The sequence below is a fragment of the Lissotriton vulgaris genome, chromosome 2_1 (assembly GCF_964263255.1).
Source record: "Lissotriton vulgaris chromosome 2_1, aLisVul1.2, whole genome shotgun sequence".
Classification (NCBI taxonomy): Eukaryota; Metazoa; Chordata; class Amphibia; order Caudata; family Salamandridae; genus Lissotriton; species Lissotriton vulgaris.
Window position 1 is genome coordinate 359,423,783 of NC_141687.1, and position 26,218 is coordinate 359,450,000.

The following is a 26,218-nucleotide window of genomic DNA, read 5'->3' on the forward strand; positions in this document are numbered from 1 at the left end:
CAGCAGTGTGAACTGGATAGGTGCCAACGATTTTTGAGGTTTACTGTTAGGCTTCGATGGTGGAGCATCCTTCGGTCCGACAGTAGAAGCCTTCTCTTTAATGCGTTTCAGCGATTCCGACACCTGCTTCGAAAAGGAGGCGGACGGCTGTGTCGACTCGACGGGTTCCTTTGAACCACCACCATGTGTGGACTCGAGATTAGTACCGCTCGTAGCCTTGTCTGGTCGACGTGTAGGATCAAGAACCTTCTGAGCTCCGAGTCCTTTGTCCTCGTCGACTTTTTCGGCTCGACGTCCTTGACCAGTTTTTTTGGCGTCCCAGTCTTTGGCTCGACACCCTTTAGCAACCTCACCGGGTCGATTACACCTTTTTGCTTTGTCGGTGCCGATAGTTGTAATGTAATGATGATACTTGTAAAGCGCACTGTTACCCCATCTCGGGGTGTCCTGGCGCTGAAGACCACTGGGGAACCCGTCCTGGCTTTCCCTGTGAGATGGTCCCTTCTGGGTATCTCCAAGGTGAAACCAGGCATCCCCGGCGTCTGTGGGGGGCCGTTGTAGAGATGAGGCAAGCTTAATGCCCAGAGTTGCCGAGTGTGATCCCTGGTTAGAGTAGGCACCGAGGCGAGAATTATCGAGTCCGTTGACCCTGGTCCACAACCCTGCCGCGTCGGGAATTGAACCCTGGTCCCAGGCCGTTCTCTGCTTCCGGGTCTGCCGCCTCTAACCATTGAGCCACACCACTCCTAGTTCAGAGGTCTTCGAGCCGACCAAAGCAATACGCACTTTTGGTTTCGATTTTGCTTCCAGTGCTTTCGGTTGTGTAGACACCGATGCTTTATCTTTCGGTTTCGATCGGTCAACCAGTGGCTCATTAGAAATGTCCGAAGCCGGCCCTTGAGGCAAGGCTGTAGAACCAAGTGTACAATCTCGGGTAAGCCCATGTGGCGATCCCTCGACCTGAACCTTAGTAGGTGTTTTGGTCTCGGCCCCCGTAGCAACGGTCGGGCCTAGCTCCTCGCTCGAGCTATCTTCCACAGCCCCAAAGGCCACATCGTCGTCTCCTACCTCGTAGACGACTTCTTCATTATCGACCATTTCAACATCAGCATCGTAACTGGAGTCGATCTCTGACGCAGGATCAGACAGGTTCTCTCGAACTTCCTGCTCGACTCCCTCATCCTCTTCGGTATCGAAAATGTTCACCAGGTCAGGTGCCGTCTGCTGGGCCTCCTTGCGCGCTGCGCGTCGAAGTCGAATCGTCTTCTTGGAGCGGAAACGAGAACAAGCCATACAGCTGTGGACATCGATGTGAGGATATTTGGAGTTGCAAACGGAACACCTCTTGAACGGGCTCCGCTCCATAATGGTTCGTCGATAAGGCTTCTGGCGTCGATCGGGCCTGCAGTGCCGAAAAGCCACGCGGCTCCTCTGGACGTCTGGCTCGGGTACTGAGCTGGAACAAGAACTGGGCACCGATCGCAAGACAATACCGACGATATACTAAAGGCCTTTTGGCCAAAAAGAAAGTTTTTTATCGATTCCGAACTTGAGTTAACAAATATGCATCCGAACCCAATGGCGGAAAAAAACAATCTGAGGATGGAGTGGATGCCCATGAGCACTGTAGTCCAGGGGAGGAGCCACCTATCTCGTGATACTTCGAAGACTCTTCCAGGACAACAATGTGCAATCATCCGGACCAAACACTAGGCGGCGATCTATGTACAGATATTAATTTAGCAGCCTACATGCATCGAACTAGGAATTACCAGTTCTGTCAATAGATTCACCGTACTAGTTGTAATTTATGATGAGTGTTGGAAGGAAGTGCAGTGTTAAATCCTCACTTTCTCTCAATGCAATATGATGACTGCGTAAATGGTGCCCAACATCATCCAACTCTAACCTCCTCAATGCAGGGCTGCTTTGCATACAATACATATGAAGTTGGAGCACTAACCTGCCGCTCTAATTCCTCTGCAAAGGCATCCAAATCCAAATCTTTCAGTCTTTCTGGATTTTCCAAAATCTCCTCTAGTGCTCCAGCTGGGTTTGCATCCTCAGCAGACTCATCATACTCCAGGGCATCAACTGCCATCTTTCGTGCCCACTCGTATGTTTCAGGGTGGACTCTGGAGCCATCCAGGACTTCGATGTACGCATCAGTGCTAAAAGAAGATTACAATGGGTAGAGAAAAAAAATGTAGAAGTAAATGCCTTTTGAAGCCAGAATACATCAAAAAATCGCTTGCTTGATGCACAAGGCTGTCCACCTGAGCTCACCTGGATACTCCGCTCAGAAGCTAACGATTTCTGGAGGCTCCAGAAACACTAGAGGCACAAACAATCTTTTGTTAAAGCCTAGAAGATTCCGGAAGGAAAAAACCTATAAACGCTCTTTCTCAGGAATGGCACCCAGTATTTGGAACTCAATCCCTCCTGAAACCAGGCTCATCTCCTCTACCATACTTTTTAAGAAAGAAGTAAAAGCTATCCTCATGGCTAAATGCACTTGAATTACTACTGGGGATTACCTTCAAAGACTCGATACCAAACTATACTACTTGTTCGAACCCTTTGCATTTTTGTATGACTTGTGATATTGACTTACGTGATTGTTTATGCTACCACTTATTTGTACTTTTATCATTATTGATGTATCTGTTTGTCTTTGCTCCCTCATATACCTCCCCCACCCCAATGGTTATGCACTCACATGTTCGTACCCCTCCTCTGTAAAGCGCTCTGATATCTGCAAAGATCTTGTTCGCGCTATATAAAACTTTCAAAATAAATAAATAAATAAATAAATAAATAAATACAAGAATGAAAAGTTAACACCACTATGAGTTCAAAATTTCTCTTTATCCTTTAAGTGGTCATTAAATCACTGCGCTACAGTGAAAATCAGTAAAATGTCTTCAAAAGAGATGACATCACGTTAAAAACCATTGGAAAAATAAAATATTTCTGGCATGAGTGTTGCAATGCATGGGAAGAATTGGATTTTCAAATGTGGTGTACATGCATTACATTCACAAATGCCATTTATCACATTTAAGCCTTGCATATTGGATTTGCCAAAGCATGAGAAAAAGTAGCAAAAAAGGAGTTCTTTCTGAACAGATACAGCTTAGAAATATTAGCAATGTATAGAGTGTAACTCATCCTAAAAAGACTTGGTTAGAATAGAGGAAGAATTCCTGGTTAACATGTAGTTCTATGAAAACCTTGGAATAAAAGAGGGGACTGCTCTCAGCTAGAATACCAAAAGTGGGTCTTATGATAAGAGTTTGAACCTCATCATTCCTTCCTGCTAAGGAGATTGTGATTAGGAAGGCCTGTTTTCAAGTCAAGATACCCATGTTCAGATGTCACATGTTTGAATGGCTTGTGCTAAGGAGTAAATGACTAAATTTAGAACACACAAGGATTGTCAATGAATGTGCATATTGAGACCACCATTGGAATTCCCCATTTATTCTTTAAAAAGATACCTTGCAGACTATTGGGATTAGCAGTGACGATGCAGCAAATGTTTGCAGGAGTCCACAGGGATCCATGGGTCTGCATACATTCATCACCTAGAGAGGCCTGTAAAGCGCTTAAGCAATTTGTAAGAGCCAAAGGCAAAAGGCAAATCATTTGCTCTTGTATGTAGATTTCTAATATTATCTGGAGGCATTCAACAGTAGTATTTGTTTATGACAAAACCAGGTGTCCATACACTAATTTCCAAGAATAAGGCTATAAAAATGAGCCAACTTAGCAAGTCCATCTAGCTGAACCGGAAGATGTGAAACATGAGGGAGCTCTAGCGAGTTGATGGACAGTAGAACCAGCTGCAAGAAGAAATTTGATAATTGACTAACTACCGATCTGCAACATTGGTATCTCTCATTCACATGCTTGAAATTATTCTATGAGATTAGGCTGAGAATCCCGGGTAACCTTAAAAACAATACCGAGTGGTGAAGGCCATAGGCTTTAACAACACTTTATCTTTAGTGGCACAACCAATTCAATTGAAACAAACCGATCTTCAGCTAATGAAGAAGAAACACTGAACTTTCCTACTCCACCTATAAGTCACCTTATTTCATCATCTGTAGCACAAGTGTGGACAATATATATTGTAGCAGTGAGCCTCTCACCACGGAGGTGCAATGGTGGCATGTAAATATACAAAAAACACCAACGTAGGCAAACTGGTGTTACATGTATCAGTGCCATAGCCTATCAACCTGCTTAAGTAAAAAGAACCAAATCCAACCAACAGCCAATCAGGTGACGGCACCCACTAGAACAATCCCAAGAGAGGATAGGTTCCTCAGATTTTCCAGTGCAAGTATAAACCTTAGAGAATAAAGTAAGCCTCTCCGGGGAGGAGGGTGGGTCGCATGTGAATCTATGAAAGATACCATACTGAAGAACCATAGTTTCAGGTAAGTAACTCATTTTCTTCTCCAGTATTGCATCTTTCATAGATTCACATTCTTGAATCACAATAGCTAGCAGTTACCTGAACATGCATGTTTAATAATTTTGAATTATCACCTTTGTACCTTAGAGGATGGTGGGCTATAACATACATGCTAGAATAGGAACATTAATATTGAGAGAACTTTTAACAACATATCAATTGATAAGTATATAAAAGCTGCATAAAAGTATATACATGTAACAGATGGCAAAGAATACCTCTAAAAATAGAGGCCTACCTTATTGAAATAGATGGTGCAAGACTGCATGTTCTACTGCTGCTTCGCTGTAAAATGCCATGTCCAGGCAACAGTGCTGCATGAATGTATGAGCATTCTTCCAGGTAGCAGCACAGCAAATCTTGTCCAGAGTGACGGCAGCAATTAAGAGCAGCAGAAGAAGATACTGCTCTTGTGGAATGAGCCTTTGTTTAGGTGGTAAGCGGTTTACCCGCCTTCAAATGACATCGTTGAATAGTAGCAGCAATCCAACGGGTGACAGTTATTTTCGTAACAGCAGATCCTAGCTTAACAGGTCCATAGGATACTAGGAGTTGAGCTGTTGGCCAAATTCGAGATTTTATGAACTCCCTTCCCTCCAAGGTCGCTGAATCAGCCATCTCTTTGCCTCAATTTACGATACTAGGTGACATAAATATCCATTTAGACGATCCCACGGATACTCTAGCTACCACCTTTTTAAACAATCTTGCAGCCCTACAAATTGTTCAGAAGGGTTTTGAACCCACGCACAACAAAAGTCACCTGCTAGATGCAGTCTTAAGCAATGATCACAGACTTAAGACAGGGAACCCAGTTCCACTCCCATGGACCGATCATTTTTTGGTCCCACTACTCTTGGCACATTCCAAGCCCCCCCTCTGCGCCCCCTCGAGCTACATTAAGAGGGAGGGACTGGGCGAAACTATCCACAGACCAGTTGGCCGATTCCCTCTCCACTACCCCTCGACAGACTGGGGCTGACGTAGACACACTTAACATCCATTATACCAATTGGCTACAGACCACCCTAGACATAATTGCGCCTCAGAAACCCCTCAAAGTGAAAACCAAGTCCAAAGAATCACCTTGGTTCACCCCCAAGCTAAAAGAGCTAAAACAAAACTGCCGTAAGCTTGAGAGGACTTGGAGACGCACCCTCAAGGCACAGGACAGAAGTAGCCATCGAGAGGCAATCAAAAAATATAAAGCTGAAATCACACTAACACAGGCTATATTTTATGAGAAAAAATTAGAACGTCTGCCAATACCCCGAGGGAACTATTCCGGATAGCAAAATCCTTGATTAGTACCCCCCCAACTCTGCAGGATCCCCGTGAAGCCCAGACTCGCTGTGGTAGACAGGCAGAGTACTTCCATCAAAAAATTCAAACCATTTCCTCATCATTTGACCCGGTCAGTCAACACCTAGTCGGAACAGATACCCTCCCCCCAACCACGGTCTGCCAGCTAGCTGAATTCCCACTGCTTGAAGAAGACTCTCTAAATACCCTTATGTTGAAAGTTACATCAGGATCCCCTTCAGACCCCGCTCCCCCGCGCCATCTTTTGAAAGTTGCGGATACAATCAGACCAGTGATTCTAAATATTGTAAACATGTCAATCACTACAGGGAGAGTACCAGAAACTTGGAAATGTGCACAAGTTAGGCCTTTGTTAAAAAAAAACAACCTCGACCCAGAAAAAATGACCAACTACCGCCCCATCTCACTCCTCCCCTGGGTAAGTAATCTGCTTGAGAAACATATCAACACCAGCCTTATGCTCTATCTGGAAGCCAACCATCTGCTCCATGATTCTCAAGCTGGCTTTCGCCCAAAATTGGGGACAGAGGCGGCATTATTGACTGTCACAGAACTAGCCTGTAAGCACATGGATCAAGGCGGCACCACAGCAATCATGCTGCTGGACTTAAGTGCCGCCTTTGATACCGTAAACAGTAACATCCTTATTTCCCGACTAAAACAGCTCGGAGTGACGGGAATCGCCATCTTATGGTTACAGTCTTTCTTAGAAAACCGCACTTTCCAGGTGGTGGAGGGTGACATTCATTCTAAAACTTGGCCTCTCAACCAAGGTGTGCCTCAGGGCTCCTCCCTGAGCCCCACACTTTTTAGGTCGAGCCTGGAATTAGCATCCGAAGGATGCGTCCAGGTGGAGACTTTTAGCTGTCTGACTCGGGGGAATGAAGGACAAGAAAGTGTTACGAGCTTTTGCTGCCAGATTTGGGTGCACAAACGTGCACGTTCCGTCCCGCGCCGTGCACATGCGCGCGCATATATACAGACAGGCAGACACTCGCTCACACACACCCCCTACCCCCCCACAGTCACACTCATACGCATAAACACAGACTCCAAGACACATACACACACACAGGCATGCACGCTCACACACATACACAGCCCCCCGCCGCATGCGCGCGCACACACACACACATGCCCCCCGCCCTCGCAGCTCAGCAACAAGGCGAAGCCCCACTCACCGGCTTCCTTGATGCGGCGGCGGCGGCTCTCCTCTCATTGGCAGCTGCAGGGCCCGGCAGCAGGACTCTTCCTCCCTCCTTCGGCACCGGGGCGCAGGGTAGGCTCCTGCCTGCTCCGGTGCTCTAAACAACCGCGGCTCTTCAGTGGGAGGCGGGGTAGGCTCCCGCCCTCCTACTTCCTGTTTCCGGTTGTCCCGCCCGGCCTGCCTGACTTCCTGGTCGCAGGCCGGCGGCGATGTTCGGTTTGTACCGGGCTGCGTCGGTGATGCGGGGGGACACACGAGGGGTAGGCTCCCTCCAGAATTTAATTACTTAAGGCGCCAAGGCGGCCGCAAATTATGGGAAACGTCACTCACGTGACGTGGCTGCTCCCGGACCCACTGTTTTCATTGCCCACGCCCACTACTACACGTGCTTAAAATGTAAGCACTGCCATGTTTCTTCGGCCATCATCAGCAGCAGGTAAGGAAGTGGGGTGGGGGTGGGGGCAGGGCGGAGCGCGACTGCTCTGTGGCAGTAGCAGACAGCCACTGCTCGGAGACTAGGGTCACGGACGGAGATGTACACTTGACGCCCTCTGTCACTGAGAAAACCATGTTGCCCTGCCTTCTTTCCCTGTCCATGTTGCCCTGCCTTCTTTCCCTGTGAGCCTTTTCCTTCCATTTATCATAATAAACTTAACTTCCCTTTCACTTATCTACCGTGAGTGCCTCTGATTACGTCCACTACACTGGGTGGGACTCACTAGCGGGAAAAGAGCTGTAGGCACTGCGAGTGGGACTCACGAGCGGTAAAAGGGCTGTAGGCACTGCAGATATTGGTTGAGGTGCACTGGGAGACCTATGTGCAAGAGAGAACGCCTTCACCTGCTGCCTCCGGGCAGCCCGCACACAACCTACCAGAGCCTCCTTCGAACCTGCAGCCTCCCCGGGCCACTGGCCCAGCGCCTAGAGGTGCGTTCAGTGGGTCATGCACCGGCTGCGTAGAGGAGCCTGCAGGGCGGGAGTCAGAGCTTCCAGGCGGGTCTGTGTGTCCTCTGGCGCCATCCGTCCGTCTTGGATTTTAAACCAAACAGCTCTTTCTATTCTGGGACTTTTAGTTTCGGTTTGAAGTCTCAGCACGCACGCGCTGCTGAATGAAAACCCAGCACCGGCAGCAGGTGAGGCACTGGGGAGTATCTCCACTCCCTACCCAGGCTGGGCATCACACTCCAATCCATCATCCTTCACCAGGCAGCTCGGCTCTGACATCCCGCATTCCTCGCCCTCGCCCCGATCACTCTCACCGACCTTTCCACCCTGGCCTTCCCAGCTCTCAGGCCCTCTCACCCAATCTCTCTTACTCGCCTCTGCACCCTGGCCCTGCCCGCCCAGCTCTCACTGTGCACCGTTCACTAATGAGAGCAATATGCTTTGTAGGGCTTGATAGAACTGTACTATCAGAGCTGCGCGCATGTTACGTTATTGGAGCAAATGAATGTGCTACGGTCAGGGATTGAGGTGCACCGGCAGAGCTGTGTGTGCTCTGAATGAACCTGTAGATTCCACTTGGACGTGTCTGTGTGCGAGCGCCAAGACCAAGGTCTAACAGGTGTTTAGTTCCAGACAGTCCTCTTGATGAACAGACCACAAGTCGAAATAGTGTGTTGGTTATATATATATTTTGCTCTGACGCAGTTATCAGCCTTTGAAGCACGAATGTGAAAACTCAGTGTGCGAATTGAGATAGTGAGAAAAATCAAGATTGACGCTGCATGTCTTTCAAAACATATGTTTCCATAGAAAACAACACAAATAGAATTAGTGAGGACTGTGCCGGGGTGTAACGATAACCCTGGCAGCCCTAGCAGGGAGGGGTTGGGGGGGGGGGGGGGGGGGGGGGGGGGAAGCGAGCTCCAGGGGGCCCCCTGGCACTGAGTACCGGTGGCGGGCATTAGGTCTAAGAGGCTGAGAGCTCCTGACTGGGTCCAGAGCGCGGAGAGGAACTCTATCCCTCATGTTACACAGCTTTTAGTCTTACAGGCTAAATCCTTAAATAGCAGGGCTGCCACTTAGGCTGTGCTATTTTACAGCTAGAGCACACAGACAGCAGAGCTATCCCTCACCTACGCTGATGACACCCAGCTTGTGGTGGCCTTGAACCAGCCAGGAAGCACCCCCTCCAACCTGAACAGCTGCATTGTAACAGTTACAAAATGGATGGCCTCTTCCCATTTAAAACTTAACGGGGACAAAACAGAACTGATGTTCCTGGGGAACACAGCTGGCCCCAGACCGACCCAACAATGCTCACCCTGCATGGGTCCCCCCCCCCCAGAGCCAAAAAAGCAAATCAAAAGCTTGGGCATGTGGCTGGACGATACCCTAAGCTTTAACCAGCAAGCCACAATACTCTCCGCCACCTGCTTCGGGCTGATGCGAATGTTGCGGAAAGTCCTACCACTCCTCCCTTTTCAGGCCCGCAGGATAATGGTCCAGGCCATCATCCTGTCCCGTATTGATTATGGGAATGCTTTATATTTGGATGCACCGACCAGCACACTTAAAAAGCTGCAAGTCACTCAGAACGCCTATTGCTCGGCCTGACCCGTAGGCATTCGGGCACTGCTGCCCTGAGGAATTTACACTGGCTGCCCATCCAGGCCAGAGTAAAATTCAAGGCTATGTGCATAATGCATCAGGCCATGTGGAAAAACGCCCCCGCAATGATCTGCTCCCTAGCCACCCCTTACCATCCCCAAAGATCACTGCGTTCCAGCACGGCCTTTCTGGCAACAACACATAAGGGCCAGGTGGGGCGGTCGCTCCTTCTCCCTGAATGCTGCCATGGCCTGGAAATCTTTACCATCCACGCTTCGCAGCAAGCCCAATCATCTAAAATTCCATAAAACCCTTAAAACCTTCCTCTTCTCTAAGTAGATCAGTAGACTCCCAGAGACACGCACTCACAGCGCTACGAGGCCTTCGGGTAGTAATGCGCTTTATAAAACTCACTTTCATTTCTTTCATTTCATTTCATTTCATTTCAGCTGTTCTGCGCAGGTGCTTTGTTCTTTGCAAATAGAACTGAAGGCATCTTTTGACATCTAAAGAGGGAAGAGATTTCTCCGCTGGAGATAAAGGATGCAGGAAAAAAGTGTGCAGAATTACTGTTTCATTAAGGTGAAACTGGGATGGGACCTTTGGAATAAATTTTGGATTTGTTTGTAACATCACAATCCTCTGTGAAACGTAAGATGGGCTCTTTCATTGTGAAGGCTTGGATTTCACGTACTCTTCTAGCTGATGTGAGCGCGAGAAGCAAAGTTACTTTCCATGAAAGAAATTTGAGCTATCTTGTGGATTGGCTCAAAAGGTGGCTTCATTAATTGTGACAAGACTATTTTAGGACGCATTTAGGAGGAGGAGGTCTGATAGGTGGGAAAGTTCTAAAAAGCCTTTCATAGACTGTTTGATGATGCAAGCAGAGCAAAGAGAAGAAGCGTCCGATGTCCATCTATATCGAGAGATGGCTGCAAGATGGACTCTTATTGAAGCATAAGCCAGACCTGATAAGGCAGGATTTTTTCTGGGGAAGAGTCAAAAGGGTGAGTACCATTACCATGGCACCAAGAACAAAAACATTTCCATTTCAGTCTATATGTTTTTGACGCAGGCTCAGCTCTTGCCCTGGACAAAATAAATGTACAATCCTCAGGGATGGCTAAATCCTTGTACTCATTGTACTCAGGTTCCAGGCATGCAATTGCAGAGAAGCTGGATGAATATGCAGGATCTGTTCCTTGTTCATCGTCAGCAGTGTGGCTGAGGATGATGCGCATACTAGCGCTATCTAGTGTTGGACTCAGATTTGTGCAGGTTATTTTTCTTCAAAGACTTTTTCTCAAGTTACAAGGTAGTGTGACTCCACCTCTTCCTGGTAATGCGCATCGTCATAGGCTCCATTGTTAGAATGATTGCCATATGGCATGTGAGGATGGAGCTGGAGTAAAACAATACAGGAGAGAGAAAGAGGACCATGCAGGAGAAGAAGGAATGATAATTGCAACAGGCAGCGGTTTTCGGGGAGGCGGGTGGGCGCATGTGATTCTACAACACCACATGCCATGAACGGATGTTTATAGGGTAAGTAACTTTTTTATTCGAGTGATGTATGATTGTAGATACCATGCTGTGGGTGTGTTGAAGACCGAAAAAAGGTACAGAATACAGCTTGATCAATATTGGCTTGCTGGCGCACTAGTCCAGCCACACAATAATGTTTAGTGAAGGTGTGTATCAGCTTTACAAATGTCAGCTATGAGGAGGTTTCCCAGGAAGCCCATAAAGCTGCCTTTTTTCTAGTTCAGTGGGCTCTTGGAGGAACTGGGAGTTCAATAGCATGATTAAGGCGGAAAATAGAGATCAACTTATGAAGAAATTTTTGGTTAGTACATTGGACAGCCCTATCTCAATGAACCTAGAAAGAAAGGCTCGTCCGATGTTGAAGCTTGGAGCTCACTGACGCATCTGAGTGAGGTGATACCCACAAGAAACAATACCTTCCAAAAGAGAAATTGAAGGGGACTTGACTGGAGGACCTCATATGGAGGACCCATGAGTTGTTTAAAGAAGACGTTGAGTTCCACACCAGGGCCGTTGGAACCTGTAGCGGAATGACTCTCTTGAGTCCCTCCATTAAGGGTTTAATGACTCAAATCCTAAAGAGGGAAATGTGTTGCTTATTTTGGAGATAGGCAGCCACAGCTGACAAGTGTAGCTGGATGGAGGTGAAGGCTAGTCCACAGGTTTGTAGGTGAGGTAGGTAGCAGATAATGTTTTGGACGCTAGCTGCTAAAGGGTCAATGTGATTTGAAAGGCAGTAACCTTATCCGATTGTAAGCATAATAGGAATGAGTAGAAGTCATTTGTGCCTCCTTGACTACATTCATACATTCGGGAGGTAGATTGAGGTAACCGAACTCAGACTTTAGAGGCCAAATCGCAAGGTTGAGACTACTGGGGGAGGGTGCCTAATTTCTACATGGTTCTGCATTAGATGGTCTGGCCTGTTGGGGGGCCTCTCATGCCTCTTTCATGTTGCACTGAGAGCATCAAGGAGATTGGTGAACCAGTGTTGTCTATCCTAGGTGGGAGCCACTAGGACATGGTGTGAGAAAGTGCCATCTTTCTTGCATTTGTATGCCCCCACTTTTTGCTGAACTGCTGATGTGCTTTGACTGAGTGTTTCCTGGGCTCCTGCCAACCAGGTGCCCAGGGCCTGTGTTCCTTTCCTAAAACTGTTTTGAAACTAAAACCCGATTGGCATCTCTGGTCACCTGTCAGCCCCTAGCAAATGGTACCCTAGGTACCCAGGGCATGGTGACCAGAGAAGACCCTTAAGGGTTGCAGCACTTATTGTGCCACCCTTAGGGGCCGTGTATCCTGACACCCACACACTGCCTTTGCAGGCTGAGTGGCTAAGTACAGAGATAACCAAAGAGTCGACATGGCACACATCCCTGTGCCCCTACAGTACCCAGGGCCATTCCTGGGCACTGTTAGTGCAGTATGTGCATAAGAGTATATGGTGCTGGGAGTTTGTCATTACGAACTCCACAGCACCATAATGCTATACTGAAGACTGACAAGTTTGATATCAAACTTCTCAGCATATTAAACCCGCCCTGATGCCAGTGTGGGATTTAATGTAAAATGCACCAGAGGGCATCTTAGAGATGCCCCCTGAAACCTAACCTACAATCACCGTCTGGTCTGAGAGGCTGCCTAGGCTGCCACACAGCAGACATGTTACTGGACCCCTGGGTGGAGAGCCTCCCCGCTCTCCTGGGCCTGCAACAATGCACATCCTGGGCGAGGTGCTAGGTCTCCTACCGCAGGATGGGCAGAGGGTAAGTTTCAAAGGCATTCCGCCTTTGAGAGCTTCTCCAGATCAATGGCTGTACTCAGCAACTGGCCCCCACCAGTCATGAACCCCACTCTGGCGGGTAGACTCGCGGGAAATCCTACGTCAGGAGGGGGTGGTGGGGGGGGGGGGGGGGGGTGGTGGGGGGGGGGGGGGGGGGTGAGTGCCAGCCTGTGCCAACCCCACCCCTCAGGTGGGAGAGGCAAGGTGAAGCACGACCCCGGGCTCCGGCCATCTTGAAGATGGGGAGCCCTGCCCAATAACAGCTAGGCTCCTGCCCCCCTCCTACAGGAGAGGAGCAGACTAGGGGGTGTACCCACCCCAGCACAGGGACCTATTGGTACCTGCCCTTGCCCTAACTAACACCCCTAAATTTAGTATTTAGGGTCACCCTGAACCTTCCTTCCTCAGATCCCGATTGCAACAAGAAGGAGACCAAGAAACAAGAAGACCTGCCGTGCAGCTGCTAACAAAAGGACAACACCCCCTGACTTGGCCCCAGAACCTTACCAGCCTGTTGATCCTTTAACCTGCTCCTGCAAAACTCCGGCGTCTCCGGCGGACAGCAACCTCGAAAACCCCGGAGGACCTGCCTGCCTTGAACCTTCCACAAGACTGGGACTCCCACAAGCAGTGGTTCTGCTCAAAGAAGAAATATCCCTGGTGCCAGCCAGGAACCACGAATCCAGCCCACTCTGCACCCGCCCAACCCGACCTGAGTGATCCAAGACGACGAGGACGTCCCCCCCGGCGACAAGGACTTAAAGTCCAGTGCCCAAAAACCCTCCTCGACGACCCAGACGACGCCTGCAGTTCCAGACCCAGGGACCCCTCCAACCGCAACCAGCTGAGGGTAAGATTTCCCGACGCCAAAACACACCCCTGCGCCCCACCGTCCCCTTTGCCTTCCTTTGCGGGAATCTACCTCTTCTCCAAGATCCCAACTTAAATCTCGAAGTGGTGGTCGCACCTGAAGAGTCTCCGTTGCCGAGCCTGCAGCCTTTGTTCACTTTTTAACTTTCCCATTGGATAACATTGAGCGCCCGACAGCTCAAAAGCACCCTGCACCCAGCCGCCCGAGTGCAACTGGAAGTGCAACTACTACCCTACTTCCCCACTTGCCATGAGTAAGTGACCAGGAGCTAAGCTCCCCCAGCCACATGGCCTGCTTGCAGCCACCAACCACAGGCCCCCCTACCATCCATTGGATTGCATTGGGCCTACTCTCTCTGCACCCGGCTGCCCCTGTGTCGCGGAGGGTGTGAATACTGTACCTTTCTGACCCTGGGAGACCCCTGAGTCTATGCCGAGAACCTTACCTTCACCAGTCGAGTACTCACCTGAAAGCCGATAACTCACTTTCCTTCCATAAGATAACATTGACTAGTTTGTATTGTATTGTATTTAATATTTATACCGCGCATCTGTCACCCTACGGGTATCCTGGCGCCAGAAAGGAAAATTCAGATGGAAAAAACAATACAGAAATGTTTATGTCAAATGGAAACGACAGTCAATGCTGTTTGATGAGCCTGAAAGTAGGTCTTTAGGTTTTAGCAAAGAGCCATGTCTTTAGACTCTTTCTAAATTCTAGCAGGGTATCGGTCAGCCTAATATTTTGAGGCAGTTCGTTCCACAGCCTTGATGCAGAGGTACAGAAAGCTCTACCACCTAGCCTTGACTTCCTAATCCTGGTGGTTACTGCCAGTCCCAAGCTGGCGGAGCGCAGAGACCTGGCTGGTTTTTACCAGGTGAGCCTTTCCTGTAATGGGATAGGTCCCGTGTTGTGTAGTGCTCTGTAGACAATGCAGAGTGACTTAAAATCAACTCTGCTCCCAATTGGCAACCAGTGTAGTTCTCTAAGTGCCAATGTGGTGGAAGAACTACGGGGTCTGTTTAGAGCTAGCTTGGCCGCCATGGACTGGACTCTCTGGAGCCCATGTACGATGTAAAGAGGAGCTCCCAGGTATAGGGAATTACAGTAGTCCAGTCTTGCCATGATCACACTTCTGACCACTAGTGGTCTAGTCGCATCGGGCAGAAGAGGCAAGATCTGTCTGAGCGCTCTCAGTAGGCCGCAGCAGACACTGATGGTTTTGTTTGTCTGTGAGGTCAATTGGAGATCGTCATCCAGCATAACTCCCAGGTTACGCACGGTCTTCACTGGGATACAGGGCTGTGCTCCCGGTGCGAGCCTGATCTCACAGGACGGCTGCTGGCTCATTTTCGGTGTTTGGCAATAGACTACCTCAGTCTTCCCCTCGTTAAATTGGAGAGAGTTTATTTTCAGCCACTTGGAGACCTTACTCATACAGTTCTGGAAGGTCTCCATGGTCACTGCCTGCTTTCCCTCTAAGGAGAACACCAATTGGGTGTCATTGGCGTAGTTAACCAGATCAATCCCATAGGACTTTATCATAGGGATCAGAGGCTGTAGATACAAATTAAAAAGAATCTGGCTAATCGAAGAACCCTGTGGTACGCCGTGGCCAACCCGAGACTTGGGGGAGGTAAATGGGGCCAGGGTCACTACCTGCTGTGTGCCCATCAGATAGGATTGGAGCCACTTTAAGGCCCTGCCCTTCACGCCCAGTTTCTCCAGTCTGTGCACCAGGACTGCATGGCTGACCGTGTCTAATGCGGCCGACGTATTCAACAGTACTAGTACTGAGGAGTTGCCACTGTCAGCTCGCATTCCAAGAGTGTCCAACACGGTCGCCAGTGCAGTTTCCGTTCCATGTCCTGGGCGGAAGCCAAACTGATCCTTGTCCAATAGGCAATTATCTTCCAAGTAGCCTGACAAGGACCTACTGACTAATTTTTCTACAATCTTTATCGGGTAGAGCAGGAGCGATATAGGTCTGAAGTGTGCAGGAATTGTGGGGTCTAATGAAGACTTTTTAAGCAGGGGAGTGACCAGTGCCTGCTTCCATAGCTCCGGCACTAAGCCTTCCTCCAAAGACTGGTAACAAATCTGGTACATCCGGGGAAACAGCGCTGGCCCATATTCCTTCCAGATCTTATGTGGAAGGGGATCTAGCGGGGACCCTGATGACACACTTTGTGCCAGGCTGAGGAAAAGCTCCATTGTCAGAGGGGTAAAACTTTCCAAGGACGATGAGATTGTGGGCGAATCTTCCTCCGCCAGCTGGTCTGCTATATCCTTACTGCCATCTCTACCCTCCTCCAGCCCCCCCACAATTTTAGCGATCTTTTGCTCAAAATAGGTGGCGATCTCGTTGCACAGCTCTTGGGTTGCAACCACTTTATTGCTCATGCATGCGGGTTGTGAGCGGTCCCTGATGATGTTAAAGAGTGTTTTAGTGCTATTGGAAGACTGAAGGATAGTGGTGGCACTGCACTTACAGTGCCCAGGAATGGCCCTGGGCACAGTGGTATGGGCACAAGGATCATGCACCTGTGCCTACACCAGTGGCATAGGGCACCCAGCTAGAGGGTTGACTGATGGATTCCAGGGCAGTGAGCTTGTGAGCATGGCACACAGGGATGTGTGTCATGTCGACTCTTGGTTTAGTTCTGCACCTAGACACTCAGCCTGCAAGGCAGTATGTTGGTGTCAGGGCACAGGGCCCTTAAGGGTGGCAATACAAGTGCTGTAGCCCTTAGGGGTCTTCTCTGGTCACCATGCCCTGGGTACCTAGGGTACCATTTACTAGGGGCTGACATGTGGCCAGAGATGCCAATTGGGTTTTAGATTCAACACAGTTTTAGGGAAGGAACACAGGAACTGGGCACCTGGTTGGCAGGACCCCATGGCACACTCAGTCAAAGCACATCAGCAATTCAGCAAAAAGTGGGGGCATACCAATACAAGAAAGATGGCACTTTCTCATAGAAGCTGTGACTCCATCAGAGACCAAAGACCTGTGATCTTCACCTCTCCCAGATGGCCAAACCAAACCAGGAGCGAGGCATCATCAGCTCTGGGTTGGGAAGGGAGGGGGATACGCTGCTGACCCAATGCAGTCCTGTATCCACCTCTGCAGATCTTTTGCAGTCTACTCTGAAATCTGAAAGTGTCAGAGTGGACCCCTTTTTGCACCCACTAAATGTTTAGACTCTATGCAGACCCTGGAACCCTGTACAAGAAAGATCCAGGTGGCCATCAGTCCCAGTAGCCTCAGAGTCAACCTAACTGAAATCCAGAGTAGAAGTCGAAAGTTTGTGATCATAGCATAAAAGTCCTGGACACACTCTTCTAAGTGAAAGGCACAAAATCGAACCATGTCCAGAATGGCTCAGATGAAGGAGAATCTCAGAGCGTTGATAGTGAACCCCAAAGATGACAGGAGGCTTGCCGTAGTCTGGAGGGGGCTGAGGACTGTAGGAAACTTTCTGTTGCAGTAACCCACCCACTTTTTGTCAGACTACTGATGAACTTTGACTTTATGTACCCTGGGTCCCTGCCAATCAGGTTCCCAGGGCCTGTGTTCTTCTCCCCAAAACTGTACCTTGTACCCCCAATTGGCATCTCTCTGGCCACATGTCAGTCCACTGTAAAAGGTACCATAGGTACCAAGGACACTGTGGCCAGGGAAGGCCTCTAAGGGCTGCAGCACTTATTGTGCCACCCTTTGAGGCCCTTTACCTTTACACAAACACAGCCATTACAGGCTGTGTTTTGACACAGAACAAAGTGAAGAGTTGACATGGCACACATCCCTGTGTGCCATGCTTACAACCCACTGCCCTGGGGGTAGCGCCGATGGGCCTGTAGGATGGGTATATGAAAATCCATGGTCCGGCTGGTGCCGAGGGCAAACCTGCCAATGGTAATCCAGGTAGAGAAACCCTTGACTCAATGGGGCCTGCACTATCAAAAGTGTCAGAGCAAAACATTGCAGGACTCTTCGATCTGTGTAGGGCTGACAGACAGCCCTGGACCCTCTGGCTGTTCAAGAACAAGTTGTGAGATCAGCTCAGAAAATGTATGATCACAGGAGGGAGATTGAGAGCTACGGTACTACCCCCATGCATTCTCAGGTGATCATGAATGGTGGAAAGGAATGAGTTCTGCTAAGATTTATTGTGTTTATTCTTCGACTTGCCAGAGTACTTTGATTGAGACAAAGACCGACCTCTGAAACAACTCCTGCGACTTCTAGATCTCGAACAGTACCTGGATCAAACTTTCAACTTCGACTGGTCTCATCGCTGTGTCTTCCTGTAATTTTCAATGTAGAGTCTCACCTCATACTCTCATTTAGCCTTTGGGTTCATTGAAGCGCAGTCACTGAAGTTCTTAGTCCTGACTCATCCCAAAGAACCAGAGGCAAATCTGATGAGGATCTATCACAGACATTTGTTTGAGACAGTCGTTATAGGGCTTAATGCCCATCATTTTGAGAGGTGACATGTCTCTTGCACACTGTAGAGTTTGAACGAGGTATGTTTCAAAGAGAAGACCGGTAGCTCTGGAACCACATTATGTGGCACAGAAATTATGTGAGAGGTGGGCTCGGCACCTCTACAGGCTCGGCACATAACTTCAGGAGCTGAACGGGCATCAGTGTGGGGCCTCACAGCGCCACCTAATGGTGAGTAGAAGTACTGCTGAAAAGTTTCTGGATCCAGTTTGACGTCTGGGTAATTTACAGAGTGAGTAATCTGTAGTTAGAAGTTAATATTGGTAAAATGTATATCAAACTAATTAGCTAGAACAGGGTAAACCTGCTTTTCTTTTCACCAGGCCCCGTCTTAGACCGTTGGGCAGAATAATTTGATGTGGATTAAGTGAGAACAGCCAAAACATCAAGTACCTGAGTTAAAAGATCAAACCCCTCAGTGATTCTGCTCAATAGCTACTCATGAAATCTACAGAGTTTGAGTGCAGCACCATACCTTATTACTGGGACAGCAAGTTGTCCCAAAGAGGAAGCTAAGCTGGAGGGCATAGGCACAAGGTCATTATTTCAAGGTACTAGACCATCCTGGCCAAATCTAGGGCCACCAGAATTAACTGCGATGGGTTCTTTTTTCAGATCCGAGGTGTCAGCAGCAGAAGTGGAAACCTGTATAGAAGGCGTGGGCCAACAGAAGGCAAAACATGTCTCTTAGAAACCCTTGAGGAACCTTCATAGTGCTAAAGGCTTAAAAATGAGTGGATTTGGCAGAGAGAGAATAGGGTTACTGCAGGAACGCCTCACTAGACAAAGATAAAACGTGTCATCTCCAGTGCAGATGCCACCTGTATTCTATCGGCAAATGACACGCGCAGAGTTTATCAACCCTGATGTTGAGGGATCCAACTAGGTGATGGACCATCTGGTAAACCATATGAACTGTAAGCCATAACCAAAACCTCAAAGGATCCAGATAAAGGGCAAGAGGACCCCCCCCCCTCCACTCAGCCCAGCTTATTACAGTACCACATGGCCGTCAAGGTGTCAGCACTTGCATGGATCGCTCCTGAAGGAAGGCAGAGGTTTTTTGTGCCAAAATGATGGCTAGCCGCACCAAACAAATTTGTGGTGGCATTGTTCCACCTCAGACCAGACCACTGATCTCTATCTCAGCTAGGTGCCCTCCAAAGCCCAAACATGTCTCATTTGGCACCACCATGAGTTATGGAGAAGGAAAATAAAACAGCTTGATCCATGTGAGATTGGCGTCAGTTATCCACCATCAAAGGTCTTAAGCTGCTTCATTTGAATTACAAATTCTGCCCACAATGATGGGTCCACCACATATTCCACTGAAGGGTCCGGGAGTGTCGCTGAGGTGCAGCTGGGACACCCAGAGGAGGACTTATCGACCCAGGAAGGATTGGCCTGTGGCCACGATGCTGGTTGACCAGTAGTGCAGTGACGTTTGGACTTCTGCTAGTACCAAGAATACTTTGAGAGCTGTCGACCCTGTGATAAGGACCACCTCATCCCTATCGTTTGTGAGGAGTCGTTGCAGACTTCTGTCAACCGCATCGCATCCACAGCATCCTTTGAGCATCTTTCATAATCCTTCATCAAGTGCTTAGTTTGTGCCACTGGTTTCCAGTGCTCAACACCAGCACTCATTTTACAGCGCCGGTGCTATAGGATTTTGTTTCCTGTGGGTGGTGGACACGATAATTATTAGACATAAATGTACATTTCTTTCAAGTAGCTGCCAGGAATTGTCAACACGGCTGTCTTTAATGAAGACTAACATAATTTAGCCATTTTAAAGATTCAGGTTGGATAAATGTGGCTGAGCTAGGGTGAGGCATGGCACGTGACGTGCAAATTCGCTGCCTAGATCTGAAAAATTCCACCTCAATCAGTATGCTTGTGGCCCACCATCAACTCTATTCTGACCACTCCACATATCGGTGTACTGCACAGGCTGCAGAGCACTTAAATGCCAGCACCCTAACTACTGATTTTCTGGCTGTGCGAGTCTAGCAAGGGCAACATTATGGTGAGAAGATGAGCAACCGGCAAAGCACGTTAAACTGAGTAATGGACGCCCAACTTGCCACTGTTTAATTAATCACCCATCCCGTCAAGAAGCAGATGGGAAGGAAACAGAAGCCGCTGACAGTACTTGGCCCTTGCTGCTTCTTGTTGTGTGTGTGCATGAGACATAGGGAACCAGCCCAGGTTCGAATCTCTGAAATCAGCTACCTGTGAGTCCCGAGCCTCCTGGAAAGTCTGGCTGTTAATCTAATTATTATGGCGGAATTGCACAGTACAAAACTGAAGAACCTGGGGTCAATGCCCACTTCCCTGCTAGACCAAGTCGTGTGATCATGAGCAAAGATGGAAAACATGGTCAGCGCTGGCCCTTGCTGTAATCTGGGTGTGCCTGGAAAAAAGGGTAAGGCAGTCTCTGTTTGTTGTGGAGTGTTCACCTATATTCGGTCAAGGGGGCTTGCGCCATGTAAAACTACATGAATTTAAATGTGCATTCTGTCTATCACCACTGCTTTAATCTCATCCCTCATAAATTGATGACTACGCGTTAACCCTTGATGTCAGAAAGATATGCTCTACTGATCAGTATGGTGGTTAATTGTACAGTGGAAAACTGGAGAATCACGCGGGGGTCAATCCCCTGCTTTCCTGCTAGACCAAATCATGTGAGCATAGGCAAAGACGGAAACCATTGTTGGTGCTGGGCCTTGCTTTTATTTTGTCTTGTGTGTGCTTGCCCTAGAGGTGGGTGAGCTGCTGAAAGCTTGAAGACTTCTTGGAATTTTGAGTGCAAAACGAGATAAGCTTACACAAGAGGGAAAGGTAATGTGGCCTAGTGAATGCAGATGCCGCCTTGAGGTTCAAATCCATAGGCTCAGCAGCTCCCTATGAGTCCTTGGAAATCTGGATATGCCTGGAAAAAAGTGTAATGTAGCTTGTTTTTGTCTGTTGTGAAGTGCATATCTGCTTTTCCTTGGTCAGGGGTCACGCCATGTGAAACTGCAAAAAAATAAAATGCAGATTCTGCCTGTCACCCAGGCACAAATTTCGTTTCCCGTGAATTAAGGATAAAGGACCGAATTATGAGGTGGTCGGCTAATTTCAATCAAAGAGTAAATCCCAGTTTATGAACGGGTCGGAATTACAAGTTAAAAGTTATTTAACACATCTGATAATTATCTCACTTTATTTCACCAAGTGAGCCACCTTTTTGTTTATTATAATATATGGGAGCACTTTCAAATACATGTACACTTCACAAAAAGCTCTCGACTTTGATTTATTAGCCTATTGTGTTGATCCATCAATAATTAGCTAGGCTACAATATAGGGTACATATCACTGGAGCAAATGGAGGAAGTGGGTGGAGCCGGCTACATTGGGTGGTGGCCTCTTAAGAAACATTTTAGGCACATGCACTTATTTTACAAATTAAGCACAGCCTTCATCTCTTTCTCCAAGACGACTTTCCAAAAGCCCTACAATAGATAAAAGTGCCTGGAACTGAGGATTGCCTCACAGAATGCGGTAACTGTCTCCAAGGATCTAGCTGGTCCCTCTGACTGGCTCCCTACTGGAGTTGCCCAACTAAAGTGACCACATTCCAACTAGTTAAACTTTTTGGGGGAAACGTTTTCTAAGTGTCAAATTTGTTGAATTTGCCAGTGCTTGTTCTCAGTTGAGTGAAATAACCCAATTTAATATACCATATAAATGTTAACTCTCTAGGACTCTCTGGTGTATCTTTCTTGTTGTGGCGTCCAAACATAAAAATACAGTCTATCTTTATAAATTGGTGTCAGATTTTTTGGAATCATGTCGATTTCTTCTATAATTGTTTTGGTGCTGCTTAATTGATTTGCACTTCCACTTTGTCTAAGCCTTGCTGTTCAGAACCACAGTTTCCAAGGGTTGAGCCGAAGGTTTGATAAACAAAACCTACGGGTAAAGGGGTTGGCAAGTGTAGGACACAGTGAGGTTGCACGATCACACCATATAGTGCTTCCAATTCCCTCATAGCTTGTAATTAGCGCATACCAATAACTCTTTCACATCTCCATCACTAATTGCTTCCTGATCCTATTTCCATGCTCAAGACCTTCTCTCGTCACAAAAGTCAAAGTATTCAAACTTGAATTCAAATCACGTCAAAACTACATTAATGTTAGTTGTTTAGGCTACTGGTCTATCAGCTGCAGGAAATTCAAAACTCAGCGGTGTGTATGCCCAGAAAGGACACATTTCAGAACATCTTCAAAATCTAAATTGGCTACAAGTTCAGAAGCATATTTCAATTAAAGCTCTGTAGAGGTGACGTAAAACAGTACATGAAACTTCTGCTCTGTTACTCTAGAAAAGACTCTGTTACCTTGCCTGTGGATGATCGGAGCATTGTGCTGGAAGCTCTCACCTTCCTGACTATCGCCGTTGGATTACCGAGGGAACACTCTACGACTTGCAGGACCCGCTGCGCGGGTCCCGCTGCGCTGAAGCCACTCAGGGGCTTGTGTGGGGAGCTGAAAACTGCCAGGACATCTTGCACACCGGCAGGGCTGCGAGCAGCCTAGCAGGGACTCCATTGCCCAGGAGTCCCTGCGTGTCACACCTGTGGCCGCTCTCCCTGCCGGCCACGCCCCCCGTCAGTTTAAAAGTGCACAAGTCTTAGTAGCAAGCGGGAAACCTTGCCTGTGGATGATCGGAGCATTGTGCTGGAGGCTCTCACCTTCCTGACTATCGCCGTTGGATTACCGAGGGAACACTCTACGACTTGCAGGACCCGCTGCGCGGGTCCCGCTGCGCTGAAGCCACTCAGGGGCTTGTGTGGGGAGCTGAAAACTTTCAGGACATCTTGCACACCGGCAGGGCGGCGAGCAGCCTAGCAGGGACTCCATTGCCCAGGAGTCCCTGCGTGTCACACCTGTGGCCGCTCTCCCTGCCGGTCACGCCCCCTGCCCAGCCCCAGCCCTATTTCAAAGACAGAAGTTACCGCTGCGCTGTAGCGACCGGGGCGAAGACCGAGCAAAGAGTGGGCGGTTTGAGGCCGTTAGAGGCTGGGAGAGACTGGACTGGGCCAATTTCTTTGGCCCTATCCCTCGGTAATATCTGCACTGCCAGTTTGAATATTTGACCAACCACCATGTCAACCCGTGAGTACAAAGATAGGGCAGCTAAGACCAAACTGAAAAACGGTACACTAGATGACTATCACCAGGACCCACACTGCCATTGACACAGAGATTGCCAAAATGCAGCACAGAGTGTCCATCGAATTAGACGCTGCAAGAAGATTATCACAGGAGTTAGCAGCGGCCAAAAAATCTTCCCTAGGGTCTATAGCCTTCGCTAAAACACCTGATCGTCCAATTGGTCCTACTCCTACCCTGATCTTAACCGAGGCAGATATTCACCAGCCACTAGTACTCACTACATCTATACCAAAGGGGGGGGGGTCGCCACTAGTATCCATTAATTCTTTAAAACCTTCAATGGTCGGAGCAGTTGGGGAAGAGAAGGAGGGTGAGGGCGGCCCCTTGGGAACGGTGCCAACACCCAAATCCATGGAATTGGGCGGGGGAATTCTTGTACCCTACAACAAGGGCCACACAATAAAAGGAAGCGTAATAATATAACAGCATATGCAAGGAAAAAAGCCAAGATTGCGAAGGCACAGCTATCCACCAAGGCACCATCTTTGCTACCCCTAGATCCATTCCCAGTGAGTAACACACAGCCACCTGAACTAAGACCAGAACCCAGCCCTGAATTACTGGCAGTAACTCATGAAAATAATAATCTCGTAATAGAGAGCGAAACTAGTGGGGTTCCACTTTGCATCATAAAAGGTAAAGATGTGGAATTTTTGACTGTTGTGTGGGAAACACTAAAAAAACTGCTAACTCCCCTTGAAGTGAGACTTTCACATTTAGGATCCCAGCTCCTGGAGATGGAAAAAAGTATTTCGAACCTAGACAAAAAACCAACCTACACACAAGATAAGGATCTCATGGCAAGTCTAGAGAAGCTGGTAAAAAGCCTGTTGACTCCCCTGGTGGAAAGAACGCAAATCATTAACTTAAAACCAGATCAACTAGAGTTCTTAACATCCAAAAATACCGTTTTACTGGAGAGTCTTGTAGACAATAGCAAACAACCTGCTGCTACTGGGGGTAATAATATTACTACAGCAAAAAAGGGGGCTAAGAAAAGCCAGCCACAAACTCAGCAACCGAAAACTGCAGTATCTGCAGATCCAAACGATATTTCCCCTCGTATAGTGCCAGCTACTTTGTCTAAAACTACGCTGGCGACTACTGTGGGATCTCAGCTAAAGAACTCTTTGGCGGTAGCATTGCCAGTAAACACAGTTTCCCCAGCCCTGCTAAATGCTGAGGGGAGAGAAACTCCAGTTAGCAAACCCTTAGCCCCTAGTAAAACACCCCTGCCTGGTAAACAGATCTATGTAAACATACCTCCTGATGCTGCCCCCCTACATGGCAATTTTGACAGGTGTTCCATTAATCGCAGCGAACAAATATGAGAAAATGGAGGACCTTTTAAATAAAACAAAATTCTGGCTAAATAATAACAGGCCCCTTTCCCAAGACACTGCTACAAAAATTTTAAGTGTGCGGAGGGTTCCCTGGGTTGGGCCAAGCAAGAAAGATCTGGAGGGAGATTGTATTCTGATTAATTTTAGAGACATCTGGGTTAAGGATATGATCTGCAGCAAAGCAAGGTTCGGTAGGATGGGGGACATCCAGTGTGTGGGACTTGAATATTTTTACCCAAATCTTTATCATACCATCTCACACTCCAACCACCGCGGGCAAAGAACACACAGCAGTAATCATTCGGGTTGGGTACATAACTCGATCATGAACCAAGGCACACAAAATTATTGTGGCCCTTGGCATGAGATAAATGGTCCCTCTATGGGACCACCGAGTATGGGTCAGTTTACACAAGCCCCGTATAACCCACGAAGACCAAGGTATCAAGGTGAGGAGCACCCAGGATGGTTCTCAAATAATAATAATATCCCATTGAGAAACCGCTTTGACCCATTAATGGGTATGGGCGGTGTAGATTGACCATCAGCTAGGTCTGAGGGCAATGCGCCTCACGCGCCAGACTTGGGAAAGAGGAAAAACATAGGGATAGCCCGCAATGATAACACAGTTGTGGTGTCTGGTGATTGTGATATTGTGAGTATTGGCCCACCATATGTAGAGAATGATGTTATCTGTGGAGGAGATACCATCTTGGGTTGTGAGAATTACACACTACTGTCTGGGCAAGACCCCTCAAGCACAAGAGACATTTTGGGAAGCACTCATGGGAAACCGGGGCTGTCTCTAATATCTTGGAATATTGCTGGAATTATAGGCAGATTGGAGGATGATGCGCGGTTGGATTATGTAGGATCCCAGGGGATCCTGTGTCTACAGGAGACTTGGACTAGGACTGCCTGTGACATTGAGGGCTTTCAATCATTCAATGTTTTGGCCGTTCCATCGACATCTGGGAGGGCAAAGGGTGGTATAATGACAGCGTTGTCCATAAAACTACAGAAGTTGACAACTTCGAAACTGGTGGACACAAATTGGTATCAATTGTTGTTATTAGAGCATCTTTTTCCAGAACCTGTGTTGTTAGTCAACTGGTATCACAATATCTTTGATAGACGTGACACATCGATAATTCAAAGTCTGGAGGACGCAGTGGGCAAAGCACGAAGCGAGCATCCATTATCGTCTGTCATTTGGGTTGGCGATTTTAACTGTTCGTTGTGCAGTTTTGGAGGCTCGAATGTGTGTGGTCTGGAGGACTTAAACACACAGCCCTTGATCCACTTCAAACACACACCCCAGGGGGACGCTTTGAACAATATTATTATCCTGAATGACTTGTGT

At 48.0% G+C, this 26,218-nt stretch overlaps 1 protein-coding gene across 1 annotated transcript in view; it reads right to left on the bottom strand.

Moving 5' to 3' along the window:
• LOC147730350 (transcription elongation factor SPT6-like) overlaps positions 1 to 26,218 on the bottom strand; it is a 430,594-nt gene that overhangs the window by 398,706 nt on the left and 5,670 nt on the right. The window contains exon 2 of the mRNA XM_086955156.1: positions 1,964 to 2,171. Within this exon, the coding sequence (XP_086811282.1) occupies positions 1,964 to 2,171 (208 nt within the window). The remainder of the gene's footprint in view (positions 1 to 1,963; positions 2,172 to 26,218) is intronic.